Source organism: Emys orbicularis, chromosome 8, assembly GCF_028017835.1.
Source record: "Emys orbicularis isolate rEmyOrb1 chromosome 8, rEmyOrb1.hap1, whole genome shotgun sequence".
In the NCBI taxonomy this organism is placed as follows: Eukaryota; Metazoa; Chordata; order Testudines; family Emydidae; genus Emys; species Emys orbicularis.
The window spans coordinates 32,669,613-32,693,233 of NC_088690.1; the positions used below are offsets into that span (position 1 = coordinate 32,669,613).

Genomic DNA, 23,621 nt, shown 5'->3' on the forward strand with positions numbered 1-23,621 from the left:
TAATCGTTCAAGTAATTTTAGCAATATAAAAGCTATTCTAACCAGAACAAAGTGCATAAAGAGTGCATGTAGACTGCCGAGGTTAGAGTAGAGAGAATAAGCCCATTATGGATACTCCAGATGGAATAGTACTGGCCATGAATTGTGCAGAGTAGTTAGTGCGTAGAGCCATGCTATTTATTTCTGTGTGAGCCTGCTCTTTGATTGCTTGGCTATAATAATAATGCCTAGCTCCTATGTAGTACTTTTCATTAGCAGATCTCAAAGTGCTTTTACACAGGAGGGTTGTATCATATCTCCATTTTACAGATGGTGGTGGGGGGCGGGGAGTTGCAGTAACTTGCCCAAGGTGACCCAGCAGGCCAGGCAGAAGCATTACAATTAGCTGTGCTAGAGACCATAAATAGTTCAATATTATAAAGCCGTTCCAAAAGTGAAGAAATTTAAGTTCATGTAAAATGGAGATGAAGAAAATCCATGACCACTTGTACATTTTATAGCACTGGACATAATTTTTTTTCAGAGCAGAGTATTACATTTCAATCTTAGTTTCTTGGTGTTCAGAAGTCCTAGTATGTTGGAGCAAGACCAGCAGAATCCCTGCAGCTTTTGAATAATTTTCATAGATTTTAAGGCCAGAAGGGACCATTGTGGTAATCTAGTCTGACCTCATGCATAACAGAGACCATAGAATTTCGCCCAGTAATTTCTGCATCAAGCCCTAAACTTCTTTTCTGAGCTAGAAGATCTCTTTTAGAAAGACATCCAGTCTTGATTTGAAGATTTCAAGTGATGGAGACTCCATCACACCCCTAAACAAGTTCTTCCAATGGTGAATTATCCTCACTGTTAAAATTTACACCCTAACATCTAGTCTAAATTTGTCTAGCTTCAGCTTTAATCTGTTAGTCAGCTACTAACAGAACTATTGACCCCTTTTATCCCTACCTTGCACCAAAATATGGAGAGACAACCCTCATAGACCTCATATCTCAGAAACACCCCCTCTGACTGAGAGCTCTGCTTTTAAGGGGTTATCTTTGAAGTACTGTAGGCTGGCCCTGTGTAGATTTACAGGAGTGCCTGCACTTCCTGGGGTGCCTCAAGGGGCATTTGAAGACACTGCTTGTTTTTCAGTGACCTGGGTGACACATCAGAAAGTAGTTAAGAAAAAAAACAGTAGAGACTGTAAGATGGGGGCCACAGAGAAGAGATTCCTACCTTACCTGAAGAAGCTTTTTCTTTCTCTAGGAGATGTCTACACTGCATCTGGGAGCGAGCCTCCCAGCCTGGGTCCACAGACTTGTGGTAGTGGGGCTCCTCCTGGCAGGGCCGGCTCTAACGTTTTTGCCACCCCAAGCAAAAAAAGTCGCGATCGGCGGCAAGTCCTTCGCTCTGAGAGGGAGTGACGGCCCCGCCGCCAAATTGCCACCGGACGTACCGCCCCCCTCTTCATTAGCCGCCCCAGGCACCTGCTTGCTAGGCTGGTGCCTGGAGCCGGCCCTGCCTCCTGGCGCTCTAAAAATAGCTGTGTCAATGTTGCTGTTTGAACTGGAGCTCAGGCCTTCAAGCCCACTCCCCCACAATCTTCATAAAGCTGGAAGGTATGACTCTTGGCTCTGTGCTGGCCTGAGGTAGGTCAGGATGAAGGAGCTCCATGTCTGGGGCCTGCATAGCCATGTAAGGATGTGGGGAGCCCGTCGCAGATCCTGATCTTTCTGTCTGATATGGACGTGTGGTGATTACTGGTGCTTCAGGGTTATTGTAAAGTCTCATAGGGCTGCCATACTGGGAAGGAGTAGAGAAAATAAGGGGGTAGGGGGAATCCCCAAGCTTGTCAAAAAAGTTTCCTTGGTATGGGATGTTTGTAATGGTGGTGTCTTGAATCCTGTGCTTGATGACAGCTCTGTTTCAGAGTTGTCAGCCAGGAGTACTGAATTAGGGCAAGATAGCCCCCTTTATAGGGACTCTTCCCCCCCCCCCCCTTCTCCCAGGTTCAGAGTTTAGGTAGCCACTGAGAATGCACCCACTTTCCTAATACCCTTTTTCAGAGCTCACTGGGGGTGAAATCTGTGATATCAAAATTAAGTTGCTCCATAACATTCATGCAGTCACCTCTGTGCAGAGGTTTCTCCCCTTTCCCTCCTCTCCCCTTCCCCCCCCCCCCCCCGTTTTGGTTATGGATTTGCAAAATGGACCCAGTAGCTCTGTGCTAAGAGACAGTTGGGGCTGGATTTTAGCCCTAAATGCTGTAGGATTGAGTTCTTTGTCATTGTAGCTTGGCTTGCTAAGTAGCAGTAGCACACCTTGTTGGTTTCTTAAATACAGATTAACTTTTAATTATTTATTGTATCCTTATGTTCCTCTGTCTAAATGGTTTCCTGTGAAGTGTTTGTGCATCAAGGATGCATCGCTTCCCTGGCTATATTTGATATCAGCATTAGCTAGATTATTTGATGGGATGGTGGTAGCAGTAGTTAATGTTTTTGCATTATACGATCCTGATAAAATATCATTCTGCTGTCTGAAAGTAGGAGAAATATCTATGGACATTTTTGTCTGTATTATTTTCCCTTGGAGCAAATCCTGCAGAACCAGAATCCCCATCAACTATAGCAATTAGCCCCTTCTCCAAAGTATAAACTATGTTAGTGCATGTACTGCTGGAAGACATAGAAGGGGACAGCTAATAAGGAGACTGGGAAGGGGTCTGTACCCCAGAGGTGCCACCTAGTGGTTGGGTGAGAGCATGACAGATACTTTTCAGTCTTGAGCCACCTGATGATAGCCACTCCAGCCCTGCAGTGGTCTGTCCCCTCTGTGATTCAGCCCTCCATTTAGGGCACAAGTTGTGTCCACCCCTTCTGGGGTATGTAAAAGGTCCACCAAATGCTAGTTCCACTGCCCAGCAAGGGACTTCAGGCTTCACCCAGCCAAAGTCCCAGACTCAGGACTCTCTGGGTTATGGGGTCTTCCTCATCCTGAGTCTAGTCTCAAGGATAGGCTTTTTGCCTCCAGCCATATTAGGAGGCAGGTTGGGGAACCCAGGACCATCCTCTTCATCAAATTCTGATCCAGGCCCCCAAGGTAGACAGCTGAGTCCTGCACCCTGGAGTGCTGTGCGTCTGCCTCCTTGGATCACTTCATATCAGCCTCCCAACACAAGAGGGAACAGCAAAGCCATGTAAACAAAATAAATCTCCCACCTTGCAGAGTCCTTTTCCCTGAGCAGGTCAGACCATCAATAGTCAGGGGCCTCCGTAGCCGGGCCTCCCACAGTGCTCCTTTTGCAGAGCTTCAGGTTGTAGATCTGCTTACCTCCATAGGCAGCCTGTAACTAAAAGGGGAACAGAGTAGCTCAAGGTCCTCTTCCAGCCTATGCATGCATTGCAGGTGTGGTTTGTACACCCCGTCACAGAGACCCATACAAGGTTTCAATCTGGCACTCTTCAGTAGTTTGGGTTGTCAGAATAACCAAAGCAAGGCTCCGAACTGAATAGTCCAACAATGCTAGTATTTTACAGCTCAGCATCTATAAGGCTGCAGCAAGAGAAACTGAAATGGGACATTGCCCCAAGTCACTGGGTAGCAAATAGAATTTGCTGGAACTATGTATTAGATACTTGACTATATTTGTAGTCTTTCCACCTCTCAATCCTTGTCTTTGTCATCACGCTTTCTCCAGTGTGCCATGGTCAAACATGCTCACCAGTGGCTCTGACCACACACAATCAGCTTAGGGCAGATAGCCCTGCAGGGTGGATTAAAAAGCAACAATGTATTATAAAAAAATAAAAAATGATTTTTTAATTTAAATACATTTTCTTTTAAAAAATATAAACATACTTAAAATTATGACAACTTATGTTAAGGCCTAAACTTACTATAGAATAATCATTTAAATAAAAATAAAATACACACAGATTTCAAAATGGAAGTATTAGGATGAAAGTCCAAGTCCATGATGTGGCTGACAGAATCCAGGAAACACAACTTCGTTAGTTTGGATGCAAGCAGAGGATGAATGAAAGAGATCTGCTGACGATAGCTTGGCAGAAGGGGGTGCTAAAAAAGAGAAACTGAGGAAGCAGTGGATAGATTGCATCAAAGAAGATGGTAAGCAGGCGGACCTTAATGCCACCTCAGATGGACAAAGATGGTGGATGCTTACACAATGATCTGACCCCAGTTGAGGGGATAAGGAGAAGAAGAAAGATTTAAATTTAAAAAAACATTCCAGCAGTACATTTGCTGGTGAAGTTCTGAAGAACATCACGTCACTGGGTAAGCACCTTAAAACAGAGTTTTTGAAGTGTTAAACCAGCTTTTAACAGCAGTAGCCTCTTCCGCAGGTGCACTGAGAACATTTTCTTCATTTAAATTTATTCAGCTAGTTCAGTTTAATGATTATTTAGAATATAAGAACGGCCATACTGGGTCAGACCAATGGTCCATCCAGCCCAGTATCCTGTCTTCCGACAGTGGCCAGTGCCAAGTGCTTCAGAGGGAATGAACAGAACAGGTAATCATCAAGCGATCCATCCCCTGTCGCTCATTCCTAGCTTCTTGCAAACAGAGGCTAGGGACTCCTTTACCATATCTTCACTTTCTCACTCTCATAATATTGGGTGTCCTTATCCTGTAGGTTAGTATATTAATTAGGCAAAGCTCATTAGTATATACTAATGTCAGTTGAATTACCATGGTTACCTGCAGTTGAGCATCTGCTGATGTTCCCTTCCAAAAATACTCTAAACTGGTGCAATCTGCCTTCTTGCGGTTACCTACCAGCAGATTGCAACACTTGTGATTATTACAAAACAATAAACAAAGTCTTGTGCCATCTCATGACTTAAGGTCACTATTAGTTTAATTACGTATGCTAATTTATTGAGCAACAATTCCTACTCAGGCTATAAAGCTTTATGCTAACTGCTTAAGCTATTCTTATAGTTCCAGGCCTATAGGTCACTTGTGTCCCTGCTATCAGTTCCTTACCCCTTTATCTTCTAATATCTACTATAATTATTACATGGCTACAATTAAAATCCATTTAAATCAAGATATCCTGCCTGCTGAGTTTAAATCATGATTAAAATCAGTCCACTCTGTAGCCATGCATTCACACTGACAGCCACCTTCTTCTCAACTCCTACATACTCTCTACAGTTCTTCACAGCTAGAAAATCAAGTAGAAGTCCAAACCTAAATCCTTCTTTTTTTCCAGTCTTCTCTCTCTGGGCCTTGGACTATTACAATAAGGAATTGCTTCGTAACTGGATCCAACTTCTGATCAAAGGCAGGGCATACAGTGCTGGAGTTGCCTTTAGCAACAGTCAGAGAAAATACTTGGCTTTTTAAATTAAATCAATATAATTACATAAACTCCTATCATGAAAACCCTCTCAATGTGGATGCAATGGGAAAGATTGTAAAGAAGTTAGTCATACAGAAGAAAACCGACTTGCCAGATTCAAGCAGTACTGTGGGTACATAATGCTCTCACAATCCATGTTATGTATATTCAGTAAAACCTCTAGGGAACAAGCTAGCTTTTATCTGTAAGGGTACCCTAATATGTGTGCATTGAGCATTGCTAGCTTAATTCTTATTCTTCCCACCCACATTCTTTGTACGGTTTGCGAACTAACCTCTCTTGCTGTGATCAAGTGTCCCTTCTCGAGGGCCAACGTGAATTGGTTTTCCTCTTTGCCAACATGCAGAGTTTTGCCTGTCTGTGTATTTGGACTGCTTTGTTTTCTTGATACACTTTAATGTTTTGCATATTGGAAGTTTTTGCATGGTGCTGAGATACCTGGTGATATTTAAAAGTGTCAGATGTCCTAGTGAGCGAAGGCCATATATTTCAGTTCTGTGAAGTGTCACTATTGGTAACTCTTTTCCCCCCTAATTGAAGTGCTTGATATTTTGACTGCCGAAGCAAAAAAAAATAACTCTGGGAGCGCAACTGCCGAAGCAAAAAAAAAAAAACCACCTCCGGGAGTGCAACTGCCGAAGCAAAAAAAAAAAAAGGTGGCTGGAATCCCGCCCCTGCAATTGTGCCACCCCAAGCACATGCTTGGTTTGCTGGTGCCTCGAGCCGGTCCTGTACAGCATTCCACTAGGCGGTAGTTTGGTTAAGTTGGTCCTATTTTCATTTTGTACAAATGTTGGAAGTGATGATTTCCAATAGAATCAATTTATAAATCTTATATTGTGTTCTCTATAGTGTACCCTTTAAGGTTTTTAAAGCATTTATTGATATTGAAAACAGTTCATAATTGTCCATGTATAATAACTGGTTTGTGTTATCTCTATAGGAATTGTCAAGCAGAAATTCCAACAGCAGAGTTCCCAAGTGACTGGCATTCAGCAGGTAAGACGAGTGTTTTGAGTGCTGAAAAAACTCTGCCTTATCTCTTTGTATTTAAAATAAGATAAGCAGAGGTTTCACCACTTCAGAAACTAAGTAAAAGGAGCAAATGCAGAATTCTTCTGCTTAGCATTTAAAAAATGAATTGCACTATAGACTCTATGTGGGTGTATAGATCAAATAACTAAAAGAAAAATCAACAGGCATTGTAATAAGGTCAAATAAATAAAACATGAAGAGCAAATAAAACCTATGCCTTTATAATAGCAAAGAATTCACCATTTGGATTCCTTGTAAAATTGATCTGGAGCATTCTCTGCAAGATAGCTTCTTATATCTGCCTTTTCTATATTCAACATTTTAGATGCCATAGATTAGGACTTTTGCTTCAGAACTTGTACAAATCTTTGTCAGGCAAATTTGTAGTTAATAAATTAAAGGTACAACCATGTTTCATTGACAAAATAATTTTAAAAGGTTACTGTAAGTGCTCTTCAGAGTAAGCTTAGGTTTGAGGAGCGGGGTTTAAAACTAGTAGGATGAACATAAATGTTTTGACACATTTGGTCTGGGCAAGCAGTTGGCTCTAAGTGCTATTAAACTAGTAGAAATACAGGTGTAAACCAAATCTGTATTTTCCTGCCAGGTGGACAAACAGAACTATATGTTATGTGCTTATACTGAAGACTGTCTTGCAGAAAGAATGAAAAGACCACGGTGTCTTAGAGCTTGTCTATATGGGAAAGGTTTTTTTTCAGTATAACTTTAGCGTTTTTTGGTATAAACTGCTTTGTGTCCATGCAAGTTTTGTTTTGTTTTGTTTCCAATTTATCTGGCATCTGATCTGGTGAAATAACTCTATTATACAATGAGTTATACTGCTAAAAGGTTCATGTGGATGTATCCCTATTTTTAATTAACCATACTGTTTCAGGTATTCCTCCCACTCTTCTAGCGATATCTGCTTGGCATCACAGAAGTAATGCCAACTCCTCCAACTCATTCAAAGCCGCCTGCCTGCATGATTGCCAGTACATCTGGTACACCTTATTCATATTAATGACAGTCAGGATCATGGTGCTTAGCCGTGCTTCTTCCATGCTGCCTGATGTGTTTGGGCAGTTGGAAAATGGTCCTGGCCCACTAAAACCAGATGAGTTTATGGGATACCAGGAGAGGAATCATGGGAGTTTTCCTATTTTGTATTTCTGTTGACCCCAAGTCCTGGCATTCCAGTAGGTTTTGGTAGGTATCCCACAGTGCTCTGTGAGAAAAATCCCTGAACGCATTGAGCCTGGCAGCAGAACATGAGGTATCTGCCCAAAATGCAGAGCAATTTAAAAAAAAAAAAAAAAAAGTTCAGAGCCATGTGGACACAGTGGCTCACAGAGGAAGTACATTAAGTCGGCATCAACAAAGCGGTGTGGATGTACTTTCACTGTAGTTACGACAGTCTAACTATAGTAGAAAAACCTACACTGGGAAAAAATTTCCTTTGTAGACAGGTCCTAAGTTTCATTGCCTGACCTGTTGGGCTAATATTCAAAGTGTAGCACCTCACCATATGAACTGGACAAAAGTTTTCTGTGTGCCTTATGTTTCAGGTCTCAGTAGTAAACTAGCAATGGTCCACATGACTCAGCTTACACAGAACTTGCAAGAAGGTAATAAAGATATGGCCAAAAATATCTGCTTATGGTGAGATGGTATGATCCACACTGCCAGACACCCAGCATAAAGCACATGTTGCCTAATGAGGACTTGAAGAGAAAAGCACAAGTTAAACTCTCCACTCTAAAATAGTGAAATTGAAGAAAATCTAGCAGGGGAAGGTGATATCTTCACTGTGTAGGTTTGAAGTCTGGAGAGGGTTTAGCTACTGAGATAATTATGCTCTCCAGCAAGATTTCTCAGGGGTATTAGTTACTTGCCCTTATTACTTAAGGATTTCAAGAGGTTAGAATAATTTGTTCTAATAATTGGGCTGGTATCTATTTACAGTTATTTCACAGATTAAAACATAGAAACCTGTCTCTAGAGCGCTTTCGCAAACAATAGGGTGTACCCTTATGACTGGATATAAAATCTTCCAAACAGAGATAAGAAAAGGACAGGGAGCCACAAAGCTGTGTTTAAATGTAGTAATCCAGCTGTAATTATTTGGTACATTTTAGAACAGACTTTTATTCTACTGCTGCATACTGAGATGTTGGGCACTTCCACCACACTGATTGCATTGCTCAGTTTCATTCATGGAACAATCAGTTGCAGGGTTAATTTGATAAACCTTATTGCCATCAGCAGTCAGTCTTGTGTGAAATTAACAAATACATAAATAAGCAGAATTTTCCACACATAGGCAGAGAAAAACACTGAGGGCAGTTGAAAGAAAGCAAGTAAAGTGAAAGAAAGAAATGAAGAGTGTGATGAAGCTAATTTATTTAAAGAATAAAGGGGCAGATGATATCACCAATGACGAAGGGTGTGATCCAATGCCCACTGAAGCCAATGAAGGAACACCTACTTATGGGCATGAAATTAACCTCTAGCTGCCATTTATTTTGCAGATTGTTCTCATGGCAAGGCCTCTTGTTCCTCCCTTAGCTGATGATTGTCTTGGGCTTTCTGTACATGGGAAAGTTGCACTAGTTGAACTTAAATATTTTAAAACTGATTTAGTTAAACTGGTGGAAACTTCTGTATAGACTTGCTTATTTTGATTTTAACTGGACCTGATTCCCAGTCAGTTCAAGCTAAACTGCAAAAAGCCACAGTTAAACCAGTTTCTGCATAGACACACTTATTTTGGTTTAAATTCACATTTCCTGAAATGTTAGCAACTTTCTCAGCCCTCAGTGATTGGGATTGTCAACGGTTCATACTCTTGAGTTGGAAATAGTGACACCCAGTTGGGCTGCCTGCAGGAGTGAATTGACAGAGTAGTTCCACACCAACACAGCATCCTAGAACTTGACACTGCATCACGTGGCTTTTGAATACTGAGAAATTACATAAAGAATCTCTGACGTTTTCACGTGTGGATCATAAACAGGATCTGTTAGAAAAATGATCTTGTCACAGCTTACAGTAAGATAGTTTTCTTTTGTGATTTGCACTACTTCTGAAGTTTGTTCAGAGCTTTGTGAAAATTACAGCTCAAATAGATTTTCCCTCCCACCCACCTCTGAAGATTAAAGGCCAACGTGACCGATGATGTAATCAGGCAAAAATCTCCATTGACGTAAATTCATGACAGTTCGGCCCAAAGTTTTGTAATCTATTCCATCTCTTCTACAGTCTTGATGTTTTGGTACAGTTGATCTTATTAGTGGTTGCTTACTTGACCAACGATAAACTGAATCCTTTGTAGTCAAACACAGACTGTTCTTAACTGAGCGTGGGAGAATATTCTGTAGCTTGATGCATTGCTGAGATTTAGTCACTGTCATATGTGATCAGTTGACTTTTGGTCAAACAAGGAGTACAGCCTCTTTTAGAACGTTTCAGCAGCACATCAATAGGTGGGGAAATACATTGAAATAAACCTAATCTAGCTCAGTTCAAATTTTAAAATGAAAAGCAGTTGATTGGAAGGTACAAGTAGATGATTTTGTTCCAGTCTGCTTAGGATGTCGTGTGTATTCTCTTGCATAATATTTTGTAAGGAAAATCAAGCAGTACAGTGCTAAGGTTGTCATTGTGACTCCCCACTTGGGTCTGATTTTAAGACCTCATCCATATATTAATAGACAGACCCGTCATCTTAGAACTAAAAATGCTCAAGCCTATGGATTGTATCAGTGTTTGAAACCATTTTCCAACGATGTTGCGAACTAATGCCAGTTTTATCCAGCGCTAACAGTGCTGGAAAATTGTCAAGCACAGTTACAGCAACAGTATGTGTTTAAGAATATGCATGCTGTAGTTTCAATAAGGGATTTACTCTCATAGGTTATGGAAACACTAGTATTAGTTAAGAATTTTCTGCAAGGCAATTGTGATTCTGGTCTCAAAGACCTTCTGCAGAGATTTATCAATGTTGCAGAATTTGGGAAACATTTTTATTGGTTGCATTGAATACAAAAGGATAAATGCTCATATATGTTCTATTTCTCACTTACAGCATCCTCCTGAAAGAGCTAGGAAAGGGTTTGTCTTAATTTTGTTGTCTGAGTCCTGATTGTGCTTGGTGCTGTACAGACACAGAGAAACACAATATCTACCCTAAAGAGCCTACAATCTAAATTGCATGAAAACAAAGAAGGAATAGTTCAGACAAATATGATGCAACATTGAAAGGCCAAACCTCAAGTCATGTAGAATTTTTATAAATATACTGGTGGGTGTAATGCTGAAAGAATTAAGGAGCCAGTTGTGCAATTGAATCTGCCTGGATTATGCAGCAGTCTGTTGACTTTGGTGGAGCCTGACACACAGTCAGAGATCTGCCCATGGAGTTCTGATTGCAGTGCCAGGTCCTTTGTTTTTAAAGACTGGATTTGGCGGTGGAGTGCATGGTTGTAATGAGAAGGATGGAACAGAGACTGCATGAAAGGTGACATGAAGATGAGTGAAAAGAATAAAAATAGGGTTCTTGTGATTTGTTTCCTTGTGGATTCACACTTTTTCCCTTAGTATGGGAATACTGTTAGTGTCTAATATAGTTCCTATCACTCAGATTTCTAAAAATTATCCCTTATGTAACTTTAAGTTTAAATTTAGCTTCTCGCTTGAAGTCTTTGTTTGCTTTTGAACATTGCTTTTCCTCCAAAGCTTCTGCAATTAGTGTTGGAGGTCAGGAACTACAGCTTGCCTAATCAGTGACCTGGCAGTAATAGTATTGGATACATTTTAAGTAAAAATTGTTGGTGTCTCTTATCAGGGCCAGAAAGTACATCCTGTCTCACTGGAATAACAGAAGGGGCCTTCTGAAAGACACTGGTTGAAAAGACTTGATGCGTGTGCTCTTCTGGAAAAGAGAACCTACAGAATTAGAGGGTCAACTAAAATGCTTGACAAGGTGTGGACTACATAAATTTGTTTTCTTTGGTTAATGAATGTAATTGTACTTTGAGCCAAATAATACGTAACAGGGCTCATTAAAGACTGCTAGTTATGAATTGTCAACAAAAAGCAATATCTCTTTAAAACTAGAACTGCAACTCCTGTTCAGTGAATCTTCCTCTCACACACCCACACCTTTTCCTCCCAGTTCAGCATTCTTGGGGAGAGGAGAAAAATGCAGCTTCTGGAGCTTATATATACTGTGGCATAAATTATGCAACTTTGACAAGTGATAGCAAAATCTAGAGACCACAAGACAAAGTAGTATAACAAAACTTTTTAGATTTGTAATATTGTGTAGGGCAGGGGTTCTCAAACTGGGGGGTTGCGAGCTGCCACCCTCCACCCCAAACCCTGCTTTGCCTCCAGCATTTATAATGGTGCTAAATATATAAAAGAGTGTTCTTAATTTATAAGGGGGGTCGCACTCGGAGGCTTGCTATGTGAAAAGGGTCACCAGTAAAAAAAAGTTTGAGAGCCACTGGTATAGGGACTACATGCTTTATAAATTGTAACTAATTACTAGTGTTTTGTTTGTTTCCATTGACCACCCTTGTAAGACTTTCAGACCTGAAGTAATTATTTACCTGGAAACTGATTAGTGCTTTGCTGTCAGGGTGACAGGCCAATTTAGTCTGTGATGTAATTCCAGTGAAATCGGCAGAATTACTGTAAGGATGAATTTTTCACATCTTTTAGGAAAGATTTCCAGTTAAATTAAAGCACTTTGGAAAGCTTTTATGGCTTTGAAATGGGTTAAAAGCTGCTGAGATGGAATTAGAACTGTCAAACCCACTACACTTAAACATTATTTCATTTGATGAGTCACTCAGACGTATTCAAACTACAGATCCAATCTGGAATACGGATCCTGTATTTTAATAAAATTGGTTTAAGCAAAATTATCATTAAATATAGTACAAAATGGTGGGATATTACATTTAATTGCTTAAATATTACAGAATTAAACACTGAAGTTATAAATAGGATTAATGCCTATAAGTTAATTTTAATGCATAAGCATAGTTTGCCAGAGGTTTCAGAATTTAGTCATTAACGAGTCCAGATGGTGTATAAACACTAAAAAACTTAGTAGCATGACACTTGAATTTTTCTAATAGAAAAATGTACTTGTGCTCAGAGACTAGAGAAAACACGTGGTCTGTCTGGGATATACAGTAAAACGTAGCAACCTTCTGGATATGTGTGTTACAGGGAACTACAAACTGACAAAAGGAACTTGTGTGTGTGTATGAAAACTTCCATCAGCGTATAAACAAAAACTCATTGTAGTCTTTGCTTCATAGGACTGTTCTAAGAAACTGTCACTAGGTCATGCTTTCTCGATATTTAGTTTATCAAAAATATCTTGGGACATATTTCATCAGTCTTTGCTTTGAATTGATTTGAGTTTGCTATTTTCTGTCTTGACTACCATCATTTTTTAAAGGACATGCAAACTCTTTATCAAACATTATGAAGGATAATCACTGTATTGCTTTATTTTACATTGAGTTCTATGGGCTGCTGTATTCAGTGGAGGTCTTGCTTACACTATGAAATAGAACTGTTGCTAGCATTTGAAAAAGGGCTAGATGAAGTTTCCCTGCATTTGCAGTTCAACCAGGCACATCATCAGTTCAGTTCAGCTGCAATTATTGCTAATTACTTGTCAGTAATAGTTCAAGTTCATAATGTAGACGAGGCCTGAGAATGAGAGCCCTGTAAAATACATAGCCATACCTGTAGTATTTCACTGGTGACTGAAGCAGGTCTATATAGCTACAAGAAGAAATCTTTCTAAGAGATTAAATACCATACTGATGCTGTTGTAATGTAGACTTGCTTGTATTTTCTGTCTCAGTTTCCGAACTGGTTTTTCTCTCTCTCTCTCTGTCTAAGAAAGATTGGGAGAGTAAACAGGAAGTGGCGCAGATTTGTGCAGGATGCGACAGCAACTTTACACTTCTTGCTGTTTCTTAAATCTTTATAGCACAGTTCCCTGTAGGCAGTGCTTAATTTGTGCCTCTAGGCTTGGCAGTTCATAGCCCTGGCACCTCTGGGCTTGCCACATCTGTTATGAAAGTAAAAAAAACTTGCTTGACCCTGGCACCTCTTTCATAACAAATTAAGCACTGCCCGTATGCATCCTGTAGGTATATTCATGTAACACTGAAATATTGTAGGCTGTGTGTTTTGACAGTGTTAAATTAGGAATTTTTTTCTGGGCGATGCTACAACCTTTTAAAATGGATGAGTTAAAAAGCTGAATGATAAACAATCTGGAAGTGTGACTCATTACACAAGAAGAATAAGCTTGAGCAACAATGCACAAGGGTTAGGAGTATATATTCTGCCAGGATAGACACACTTTAAATGTAAAGGATAAGGTCTAACATGGTACTTATGACCCACTCATAGTAGCAGATTGACTGATTGGAAACACCTCTTGAGTATGGTATGGATTTTTTTAGGAATAATTTGTAAATATAATGAGAGACTTTTAGCTGATTTGTTAGCCAGGAATCTGTCATAATTTGGTGTAACAACTACAGTATATCATGTGTTCCTTGCAATTATTCTGTATGCCCAAGTTATATTCTACATTTTAGTGTCCAGTTCATTTTTTGTTTTACCTCCACAGTAGATCTGGATTGTTCTTAGCCTGTAATAAATGATAAAAAGCAGTCCATTTCTGAGCCAAAGGAGGAAATGGAATAAGTGAATTCAGACACAATTACAGTTGCTAAACCCCATTTGTATCTAATTTATTGGTTTATTTACTTGGCAAAACCCTTTGTCTTGTACAAGCAGTCTCTCTCTTCTATTTGAACTGAGAGTCCAGTGAGGCAGAGGTAAATAAACATCTTTTTAATGTGCAGTCTGTTCAAAGGCAACTTTTTCTGTTTTGTTTTAAAACCGTCTTAATTTTACTCAGAGCTTTCTGTTGGTGATCCTCATCAGTTTCAAAGGGTTATTAATGTGTGGCAGGCAGTAGTAACATATGGACTATTTTAGGCCAGGGACTGTGGGTACCCAGGATAGCTGTGAATTAGGCTTTAGCAACTGCAAGCAAGCAGTAAACGAGCTGCATATAAACTGAATAAAACACAGAGAACTGTGTCTATATTATAATTCTGGCAAGTCCTCTCATAGGCCCTAGTTCAGGAAAACACATACACAGCCTTCCTGAATAGGGATGCTTTATGGAATCAAAGCCATAGGGACCTATTGGCAAGAGCTGGATATTCTTAAATGGGTTGTAAATAAGGGATTGGAAGCGGCCGACACAAGCAGGTACTGTATTTAAAACTACCTTAATTTAAAATCCATATGAAAGCAGCCCCTCCATTTAAAATTCTTGCAAGTAATCTACTAGACCGTGAGACTTCTCTGTCTAGAAGGAGGAAAAGCTCTCCAACTCCAAATAGGACATAGAAAGTGAATTGCAGTTTTACTTCACTGTTAAACAAAAAACAAACTTTGTTCAGATAAACTACAGCAGTGTAGGATGCAGAATGTCTAACTGACAAGAGCCTTTCAGCCTAACTGCCAGAGATGCAGAGTCCATGTTTTCAATCTCCCCACCTCTCCTGAAGCTGGAGAGATGGGGTGCTCAGCCTCCCCAGTTCCAAAGCTAGCAGGAGGTGGAGAGGCTTCTCCAGCCTCAGAGTTGGGAGGAGACATAAGGGGCAGAGCTGTCTGGCCCTCGAGCTTGGAGTGGGGGTGGGAGGGAGGCAGCAGAGAGTCAGAAGGCTCAGAAGCCCTCCTGAAAGGCTTCTGTCAATTTCACTTTTTACCAGCAGGCAGAGAGTAGAATTGACAACGCCTTCCCCTGGGGCAGCTGGGAAGTTGGAAAATTGAGATTTTCCTACTAAAAACTTTGACTTAAAAAAAAAAAAAAATCAGAAAATCATTCCAACAGAAACTTCCGACCAGCCCTCTGAGTTTCTTATGTTGTCTCCATTACTGTGCATTGCACTCCTAAGTATGTGATTAAACACTGCTAATTGGGATCTACGCCTTTGTATTACTTAAACTTGCAGGAAAGATACAATTGCCTTTTTATTCTAGGTTGGAATTGAATGCAGCAGTTCGCCAGCCCTCTTTCTGCAGCAGACTTGGTGCAGGTAGACCCCTGCACAGAGGCTCACTGGCTTCAGTGGGGCTAGGTGCACATGAAGTCATTTGCAGGATCAAGGCCTTAATTTGGATATTTACAGTACCATTTTTCATGGTCTTGAACTTAAGTGTTTTGTTTTAAGAAGCAAGAGAGGGGGCTATACCAACAGAAAATTTGTTTTTAGAAAGTATCAGGATTCATTTTGAAATGGACCTTTGAAGTTAGCAATCCCTGATTCTTTCATCTTGTTTAAGAATGGATCTCTGCAAGCATATACCAAGGAAGGGCAAAGAGGTTGTTTGTCTAGATGTTCAAATCTGGTGGAGTTCTAGTGTTAGAGGGCTTTCCCTTCACCCTCTCCCCTGGTTCTTGTCACATAGACAGAAAGCAGAAGACCAGAAGTCCGAAGCGCAGACAATGCAATGTTTATTGGGGTTAGTTTCCAAGCAAGCATATTCCGAAGCCCTTCACACCAGTCGAGCGTATCTCTATATGCGGATAGTCTGTTCCCCAGTGTTCTGTTCCCAGCTCTGATGCCGCATAGCATTTACCCCGTTTCCCCCTTACCAGCTCTGACCCTGGTGGGGGCCATAAAGATAAAACAATACAGAAATGAGGTTTCACAACCACAACCATTGATAAGTGATTTCTTGCCAGTCAGGATGCTATCAAACTAAGTTTTCTTTAACCCTCTTAAGAGCTGTTTATTTATCTGGTGGTGATGAGCACTATCAGGACAGGATTGTCTGCCTAACAGCCCAATACCACCTTATTTCAATGTGGTTTGGAATGTGAGGATTCAACCATTTGCTTCCCAGCTTATGGCTGCCCCTGCTGCTTAGCCAAAGGCCTTAGCCGAAGAACAAGGCCTCAGATTATCCTAGTGAGAGGAGGCCCATACACAGGCATACTGTGATTTTGATTCTTTGATTTTATACACCTGTAACTAGCTAAGTGATAAAAATACACCTAAGTTCTTAAAGTATAGTCCTTTACAGGTAGGACAGAATATCTATAGTCTAACATCTATCATTTTGATTCGCTGATATTTTACCTGTCTTTAGGGATGGACAATAGCTATCTGAGCCCTCCTTCAATTGCTTTTCATTAAGAGGTTCCTAGAAACTTAGCCCTCTGTCTCCCCATTTTAAACTCTTTGGAGTTGAGGCACCCCAGAGATTACCAGACAAAGGTATACTTTCTAACCCGTTTGCCCAGCTCTAGCATCTTGTAACTTTGGATTAGTAGCATCCAGAGTATGGGTATTAATGGTATTTGGCAATATTTTACTAGCTTGTCCCATATTGTAGAATTTGTACTCTTGTAATGGAAACTATTACCTCTTTGTATGTCAATGCTGAAAAAATATTGAAATGGACTAAATTATACCTTGCGTTTTTTGAAATCATGCAGGTTCCTCCCACATATTCATTTAGCAAGAAACTATAGAATTGCCACCCAGTATTAGTTAGGGATAAGTTCTTTTATGTGGTTTCCTTTTTGTTTATTTTTCGTATGGGTTTGGCATGGTGCAGAAAACTTGACCTTCAGATTGTTTCTGGGTATATTGTTGTTGTGGCTGCAAAATGGAGAACATGCTGAATTAGAGAAAATGCTTGTAAAGCATACCCTTTAAACAGGTCACATCAGCAATGAGGTAAGAATTCTGATTAAGGCTGACCTACTTGCTCTCTATTCAAAATAGTCTCAGATACTTCAACTGTACTCCCAATGTTTTCCCATGCAGAATGAAGATAAATGCAAAGATGGCATGTCCAAGGAATTTTAAAAGGTGTAGACCTCCTGATTGAAGATTGTTGTGTATCTTATTCTGTATAACTAGTAAAGTAAGTATGAACATTTATGTATGGTATATAAATAAATATTGATTTGCACTTGCTGAATTAAAATAAACTCAACTATTTACTATCATTAACACGTAAAATACAATAGAGCCTTGCTAATACATACTAATTGGGCCACTTACCCTGACTATTGAATTTTGTGAATTAGGAATAAGCAAAAAATGCAAACACAATGTGTCATGATCCGTATTTCTCTTCACTTAGCTGTGCTTAATTATAATATCATACCATGCTAGTTTTCTATTCTGTAGCATATCTTATAAAACCAAGTGTAGGTAAGCGTACATTTGTCTGTAGAACTCTGCTCCTAAATTTTTGCTGGGGAAAGACAGAAGGGTTGAGGGGGGGCCTATGTGAATTATAGGGTGTCAGCCATCAAAGTTGTATTGCATTTCTAGTCCATTTGGGGCGTTCTGTCTTCCTCAGTTGAACAGAATTCCATCTAATATCAGCAAGTCTATGTCAGGCAGTACTGCTGATATCTCATCAAGATTGAAATGTTCTCCTTATTCTGTACTAATTGGCCATAGTAATCTGGCTAGGGTAATTACTCCTGGGGGAATTCTACACCCAAAAATTTAAAAGTTCTGTACACAATGTTTTAAAATGTTGCAAAATTCTGCATAAATTTGTCAAAATAACACAATTTAATCATACCAGTTTCAATTATTTTGGTAATTTATTTCAAAATGCCTGTCAGCAAATTTGTAACAATACAGACAAAAAAATTTAGGAGGTGTTATTTTGACAAATAGATTCCTTACTAGACATATTAATACAAACTTTGAGTAATAATAATTCATTTAAACTACAATACAGAAACATATTTCCCACACCCCTCAGAAACAGTGCAAAGACTTGGCAGAGTCAGGGCAGGGGTAATGGAGGAACTGAGGGAGAGGGAAGTAATTGCTGGGAAGAAGCCTAGGAGTGAACCTGGAGGGTTGTTGGGTATGGGTGGGAGAAATATGAAACAGGGACTTTTTTGCAGGGAGTTGGAGGGGGAGGAGAGGGAGGATTATTGGGGTGCCTCCCCCATGCAGACCCTGGCAGACTCCTAGCCTCTCCCATTCAGTCAGGCACATCTGCCCCCGTCCCCATGTAGCCCCCCTCCCATTCAGCCTCTGGTTCAATGCCATCACCCACTAGCTCCTGAGCCCATGCCCCAGTCTGTCCATCCCACTAGCCCTTCTGAGCCCCAGTCTGTGACCCCACCCCCAGCAGTCCCATGTGCCCTGCTCTATCTGTACGTGCCTCCTCACCTGGCTCCGAAGACTGGCCGTTCTCTCTTCTGGCACGAAAGCAGCCCCTGGAGGGTGAAAGGTATAACTGCAGCGCCTCTCCAGCAGAATCTATATTCTGCGGAGAAAAAAAATCTGCGGGGGAGGACATGAATTCTGCATGTGCGCAGTGATAGGGAATTCCCCGAGGAGTAAGTAATGGCCAAGAGTAGTCTTAACTCTTTATGCTGTGATTCAAATGCCTTTCTCAAAAGGAGCAATATAATATTTACTACTGTATAACTTTAAATGCTAAACAATAAACTGCTATTCGTGTTTTCAGTAAGAATTTCCCTAGCTAAGTTCCACATTTTTGTAGCTGTTCCTGTGTCAGAGCAGTAGAAAATGGAATGACCAAAGGGTCTGTCTCATCTCTAATGCATATAATGCTGTTTGAACGCTTCTTGTTTAAATGTTCATATTGTAAGACATGTTTACTTTATCTGAAATGGACCAAAACTTGGTCTCTTCAATGAGTTCATCTCTTGAGGTCGGATTGTCAGCATTGAAGCCTTTCCTAATCATTTACTTAGTATTTATAGAAGGTTACATATATTACTCTAAATACTTCCAATACCTTTTTGAGCCACATAAGTTTTAGCCCCATTTCACAGATGGAAAAACTGTGACACTGAGATCACAAGACCATGACTGAACAAAGCACTTAATCAATGCTTAACTTTGAATTCAGTGGGACTACTCTTGTTTTTGGTCTCACTGGTAAAGTTCTATTGGCGGAATCAATGGAATTACTCAGAACATGCCTAATTTAGGTAGTTTTCTCATTGACTTTGGGGGTTAAATCAGGCCCTAAATGACTTCTGCCAATTCATTATTCAATTTTATGCAAGTACTAGGATTACAATTTGGGAATTGCTGGGCCATAGTCCAGAGCTCAGTCCACTAGATCAGTGTTGTTATGCTTGTTTATAAAGGAGTAAACTGCCTAATAATCAGGACTTAAAATAATTGTATTGCATAGTTCGATTATATTAAGTAAATAGATTTGAGCACTTGTTCTAAGGATCTTTCTCTTTCTCTTCTCTAGTTGCTGCTGTCCTACAGGTGAAAGTCATGATTACGCTAACTGAACTCAGATATTTAGCAGACGCTCAGTCATCCTACCACATATTAAAACCATGGTGGGATGTCTTCTGGTATTACCTCACCATGATTATGCTGCTGGTTGCTGTACTAGCCGGGGCTCTCCAGCTCACTCAAACTAGAGTGTTGTGTTGTCTTCCTTGTAAGCTAGAATTTGACAGTCGTTGTGCAGTGCCTTGGGATTTGGTTAAAACCAACCTTAACGTGTCCTCTAGTTCTGCCACACAAATAATTCTCCCTTCGAGAATCCAGAATGATCTTCATCGGCAGCAATATTCCTACATTGACGCAGTGTGTTATGAGAGACAGCTTCATTGGTTTGCCAAATTTTTCCCATACCTAGTGCTTCTGCATACTTTCATTTTTGCAGCTTGCAGTAACTTTTGGCTCTACTATCCTAGCACAAGTTCAAGGCTTGAGCACTTTGTAGCCATTCTTCACAAGTGTTTTGATTCTCCATGGACAACACGAGCCCTCTCAGAAACAGTTGCTGAGCAGTCTGTGAAGAGTCTGCCACTATCCAAATCCAAAATATTGCTTTCATCACCTGGGAGTCAAACGGATACAGAGGCAAACAGGCAGTCTCTGCCATATACACAGCCTGGTTTAGAAACAACTGGAAGAGAGAACTCTTCGAGTGTTCTAGACAAAAAAGAAGGGGAACAAGCTAAAGCTATATTTGAAAAAGTGAAAAGATTCAGAGTACATGTTGAAGAGAAGGATGTCATATATAGAGTGTACATGAAACAGATTATAATCAAAGTAATTGTATTTATAATAATAATGATTTATGTCTCCTATTATTTAACTTTTATTACACTTGAAATTGATTGTGTAATTGATGTTCAAGCCTTTACAGGTTACAAAAGGTACCAATGTGTTTATACCCTTGCAGAAATTTTTAAAGTATTGGCTTCATTTTATGTTGTTTTAGTGACCTTCTATGGCCTGACCTGTACGTACAGTTTGTGGTGGATGTTGAGAAGTTCACTTAAGCAATATTCTTTTGAAAAGTTAAGAGAGAAAAGCAATTACAGTGATATCCCTGATGTAAAGAATGACTTCGCATTTATTCTTCACTTAGCAGATCAGTATGATCCACTTTATTCACAACGATTCTCAATATTTCTGTCTGATTTGAGTGAAAACAGACTGAAACAGATAAATCTTAACAATAAATGGTCAGTGGAAAAACTGAAAAGTAAACTAATAAGAAATTCCGAGGACAAGATCGAACTTCATCTTTTCATGCTAAATGGTCTTCCAGACAGTGTCTTTGAACTGACTGAAATAGAAGTTCTAAGCTTGGAACTCATTCCTGAAGCCAAGCTTCCTTCAATAGTGACTCAGCTAGTCAATCTCAAAGAAATTAATATTTATCATTCATCATTAACTGTGGATTACCCAGCACTAAACTTTCTAGAAGAAAATCTGAAAACATTGCGTCTAAAATCCAGTGAAATCGGAAGGATTCCACTTTGGGTCTTTCATCTAAAAAACCTCAAGGAATTGTGTTTAACAGGATGTTTTTTGCTAGATTACCACAACTCTATATACAATGAAGGTTTTCAGGATCTAAAGAATCTGAGAACAATTTACTTAAAGAACAGCCTTTCCCGTATACCTCAGGTGGTTACAGACCTATTGCCTTCACTGCAAAACTTATCTATCAATAATGAGGGAAATAAACTGGTCATACTAAACAACTTGAAAAAATTGGTAAACCTGAGAACCTTGGAGTTGATCTCCTGTGATTTAGAGCGCATTCCACATTCTATTTTCACCCTAAACAATTTGCATGAAATAGATTTAAAAGAGAATAATCTCAGAACAGTGGAAGAAATAATGAGCTTTCAACATCTCAAGAACCTATCTTGCTTAAAATTGTGGCACAACACCATTTCATATGTCCCTGCGCAGATCGGTGCATTATCAAACCTGGAACAACTGTACTTAAATTACAATAACATTAAAAATGTTCCACTGCAGCTATTTCTTTGTAAAAAGCTACACTATTTGGATCTTAGCTATAACAAGCTAACGTCTATTCCGGAAGAAATCAGTTATTTGACAAATCTGCAGTACTTTGCTCTGACAAAAAACCATGTAAGTAGAACTCTTAAATTACTTTAAGCATTAGAAATTCTGATTTTTGTCTACTCTGTTTCTTCTTGAAGACTCTATGGCCTGCTAGAGCTCACCAGCTTTATGGCACTGTAAACAACAGGGACGTGAAACCCAGTTAACTGAGAGGGGAAGTGATTTTTTTTTTTTTTTTTTTTTCCTTTTTTAAAACTGGTCAAAGCAGGGTCTAAATGATCAGGTAGTTGACACAGATGTTCTGTGTAAATTGGCCTAATCTGTAATGACTGTTCAGTTGGGTTCAGCAGTGTTAGATATAACTTGACCGTTCATAGCTGTGTTCAAATATTATTAAAGTGTTTGTATAGCAGATCAGGTCTCTGAGTACTCACAGTACTGCATGGATGCAGTTCTGCCTGCGTTGTCAAAAGGATTGTGGGGTACTTAGGAGGTGCAAAAGGAATGTCATTTATTAAGCATAATTCTTAAGAAGGAGCATAAGTAGGAGAAACAATCTGATCATACTAGCAATTTGATTTTTAGATTTCCTTGATGTTCTGTGAAGAATTAAACTTTTCTCACCTAGCCACATTCATAACCAGAGATACACAGCACTGTTTTCATGCAAATATTGAAAGTAGACTTTTTCCTGACTGTATCCCTTTTATAGCATACAAAATTGTCATTTCCTTACGCTGTATCTATCTTTTTTTAATTTAAAAACATTTTGAGGGTAAAAAGTGCATTGGGTAATGAAAAATATGCAGTTTTTGTATAGGTTAACAAGCTTTAATTAGCATGTCCTCCTTCCTCTTTGTAGATTGAGATACTGCCAGATGGATTATTTCAGTGCAAAAAGCTGCAATGTTTACTTCTGGGACATAACAGCCTGACGAGTTTGTCTCCTCGTGTCGGCCAACTGTTGAACCTTGTTCAGCTAGAGCTGATTGGGAACTACCTTGAATCGCTTCCTGCTGAACTAGAAGAATGTCAGTCTCTGAAACGGAGTTGTCTAATTGTAGAAGAAAGGTTGTTAAAAACGCTTCCACCTTGTGTGAGAGAGAGCTTGCAGACTTGCTTGGATAAATGTTAAATGAGATGAGACTGTGTACATCAACAAATCCTTTAGGCCTTTGACTTACACTGATCTTTACACAGATAGTAAGTGGAAAGAGAGGTAACAAATAGTTTACAATTCAGGTCTAAATCTACCCGTATTGCCCTGAGTCTTGTTTATAAGAAAAGGAAAAAATTGCATTTGTCTTAAAACAAGCAAACAAAAGTGTAGACTTAGCAGACAGACAGACATTTGTGAATAACCTGATATGTAAGTGATTTGGGTTCTACTGGCTGATGTGCTTTCAGTAATAAATGTTTACGGTCACGAGTGTTGGGATGGAAGAGTTGGTTGCTTGGCTGTAGAGTATCTCATTTTTTTCATGGAAAATTTTATTTCTTCTGAAAACAATAATTTTAAATGGCTTAATCGTATGTTGTATTGGGAGCAAGGATTACCTAGGTTTGTTTTTTCAGACATATACTCACTGCTGACTTGGAGTAGCATGTGTTAAGTTAGGACTATCCTATTTAAAATAACACAATTAACTGGTTCATCGTGCGTTTTGAAAATCATTTTACAATGTAATTTTACAGTTTTAATGTTTTTTTTTCATGTGACAAAAGTGTTGAACGTTAAACTTGTAACTTTGGAAGATGCCACTTGACTCTTT

The 23,621-nt window shown here is 39.6% G+C and overlaps 1 protein-coding gene across 1 annotated transcript; it reads left to right on the forward strand.

The window, feature by feature from the left end:
• Positions 1-19,779: 19,779 nt before the first annotated feature.
• On the forward strand, positions 19,780-22,984 carry LRRC8B (leucine rich repeat containing 8 VRAC subunit B). Its single transcript, XM_065409878.1, has 2 exons — positions 19,780-21,915; positions 22,712-22,984. Exons 1-2 carry the CDS (start codon positions 19,780-19,782, stop codon positions 22,982-22,984), a joined length of 2,409 nt encoding a protein of 802 aa, XP_065265950.1.
• The last annotated feature ends 637 nt before the right edge of the window (positions 22,985-23,621 follow it).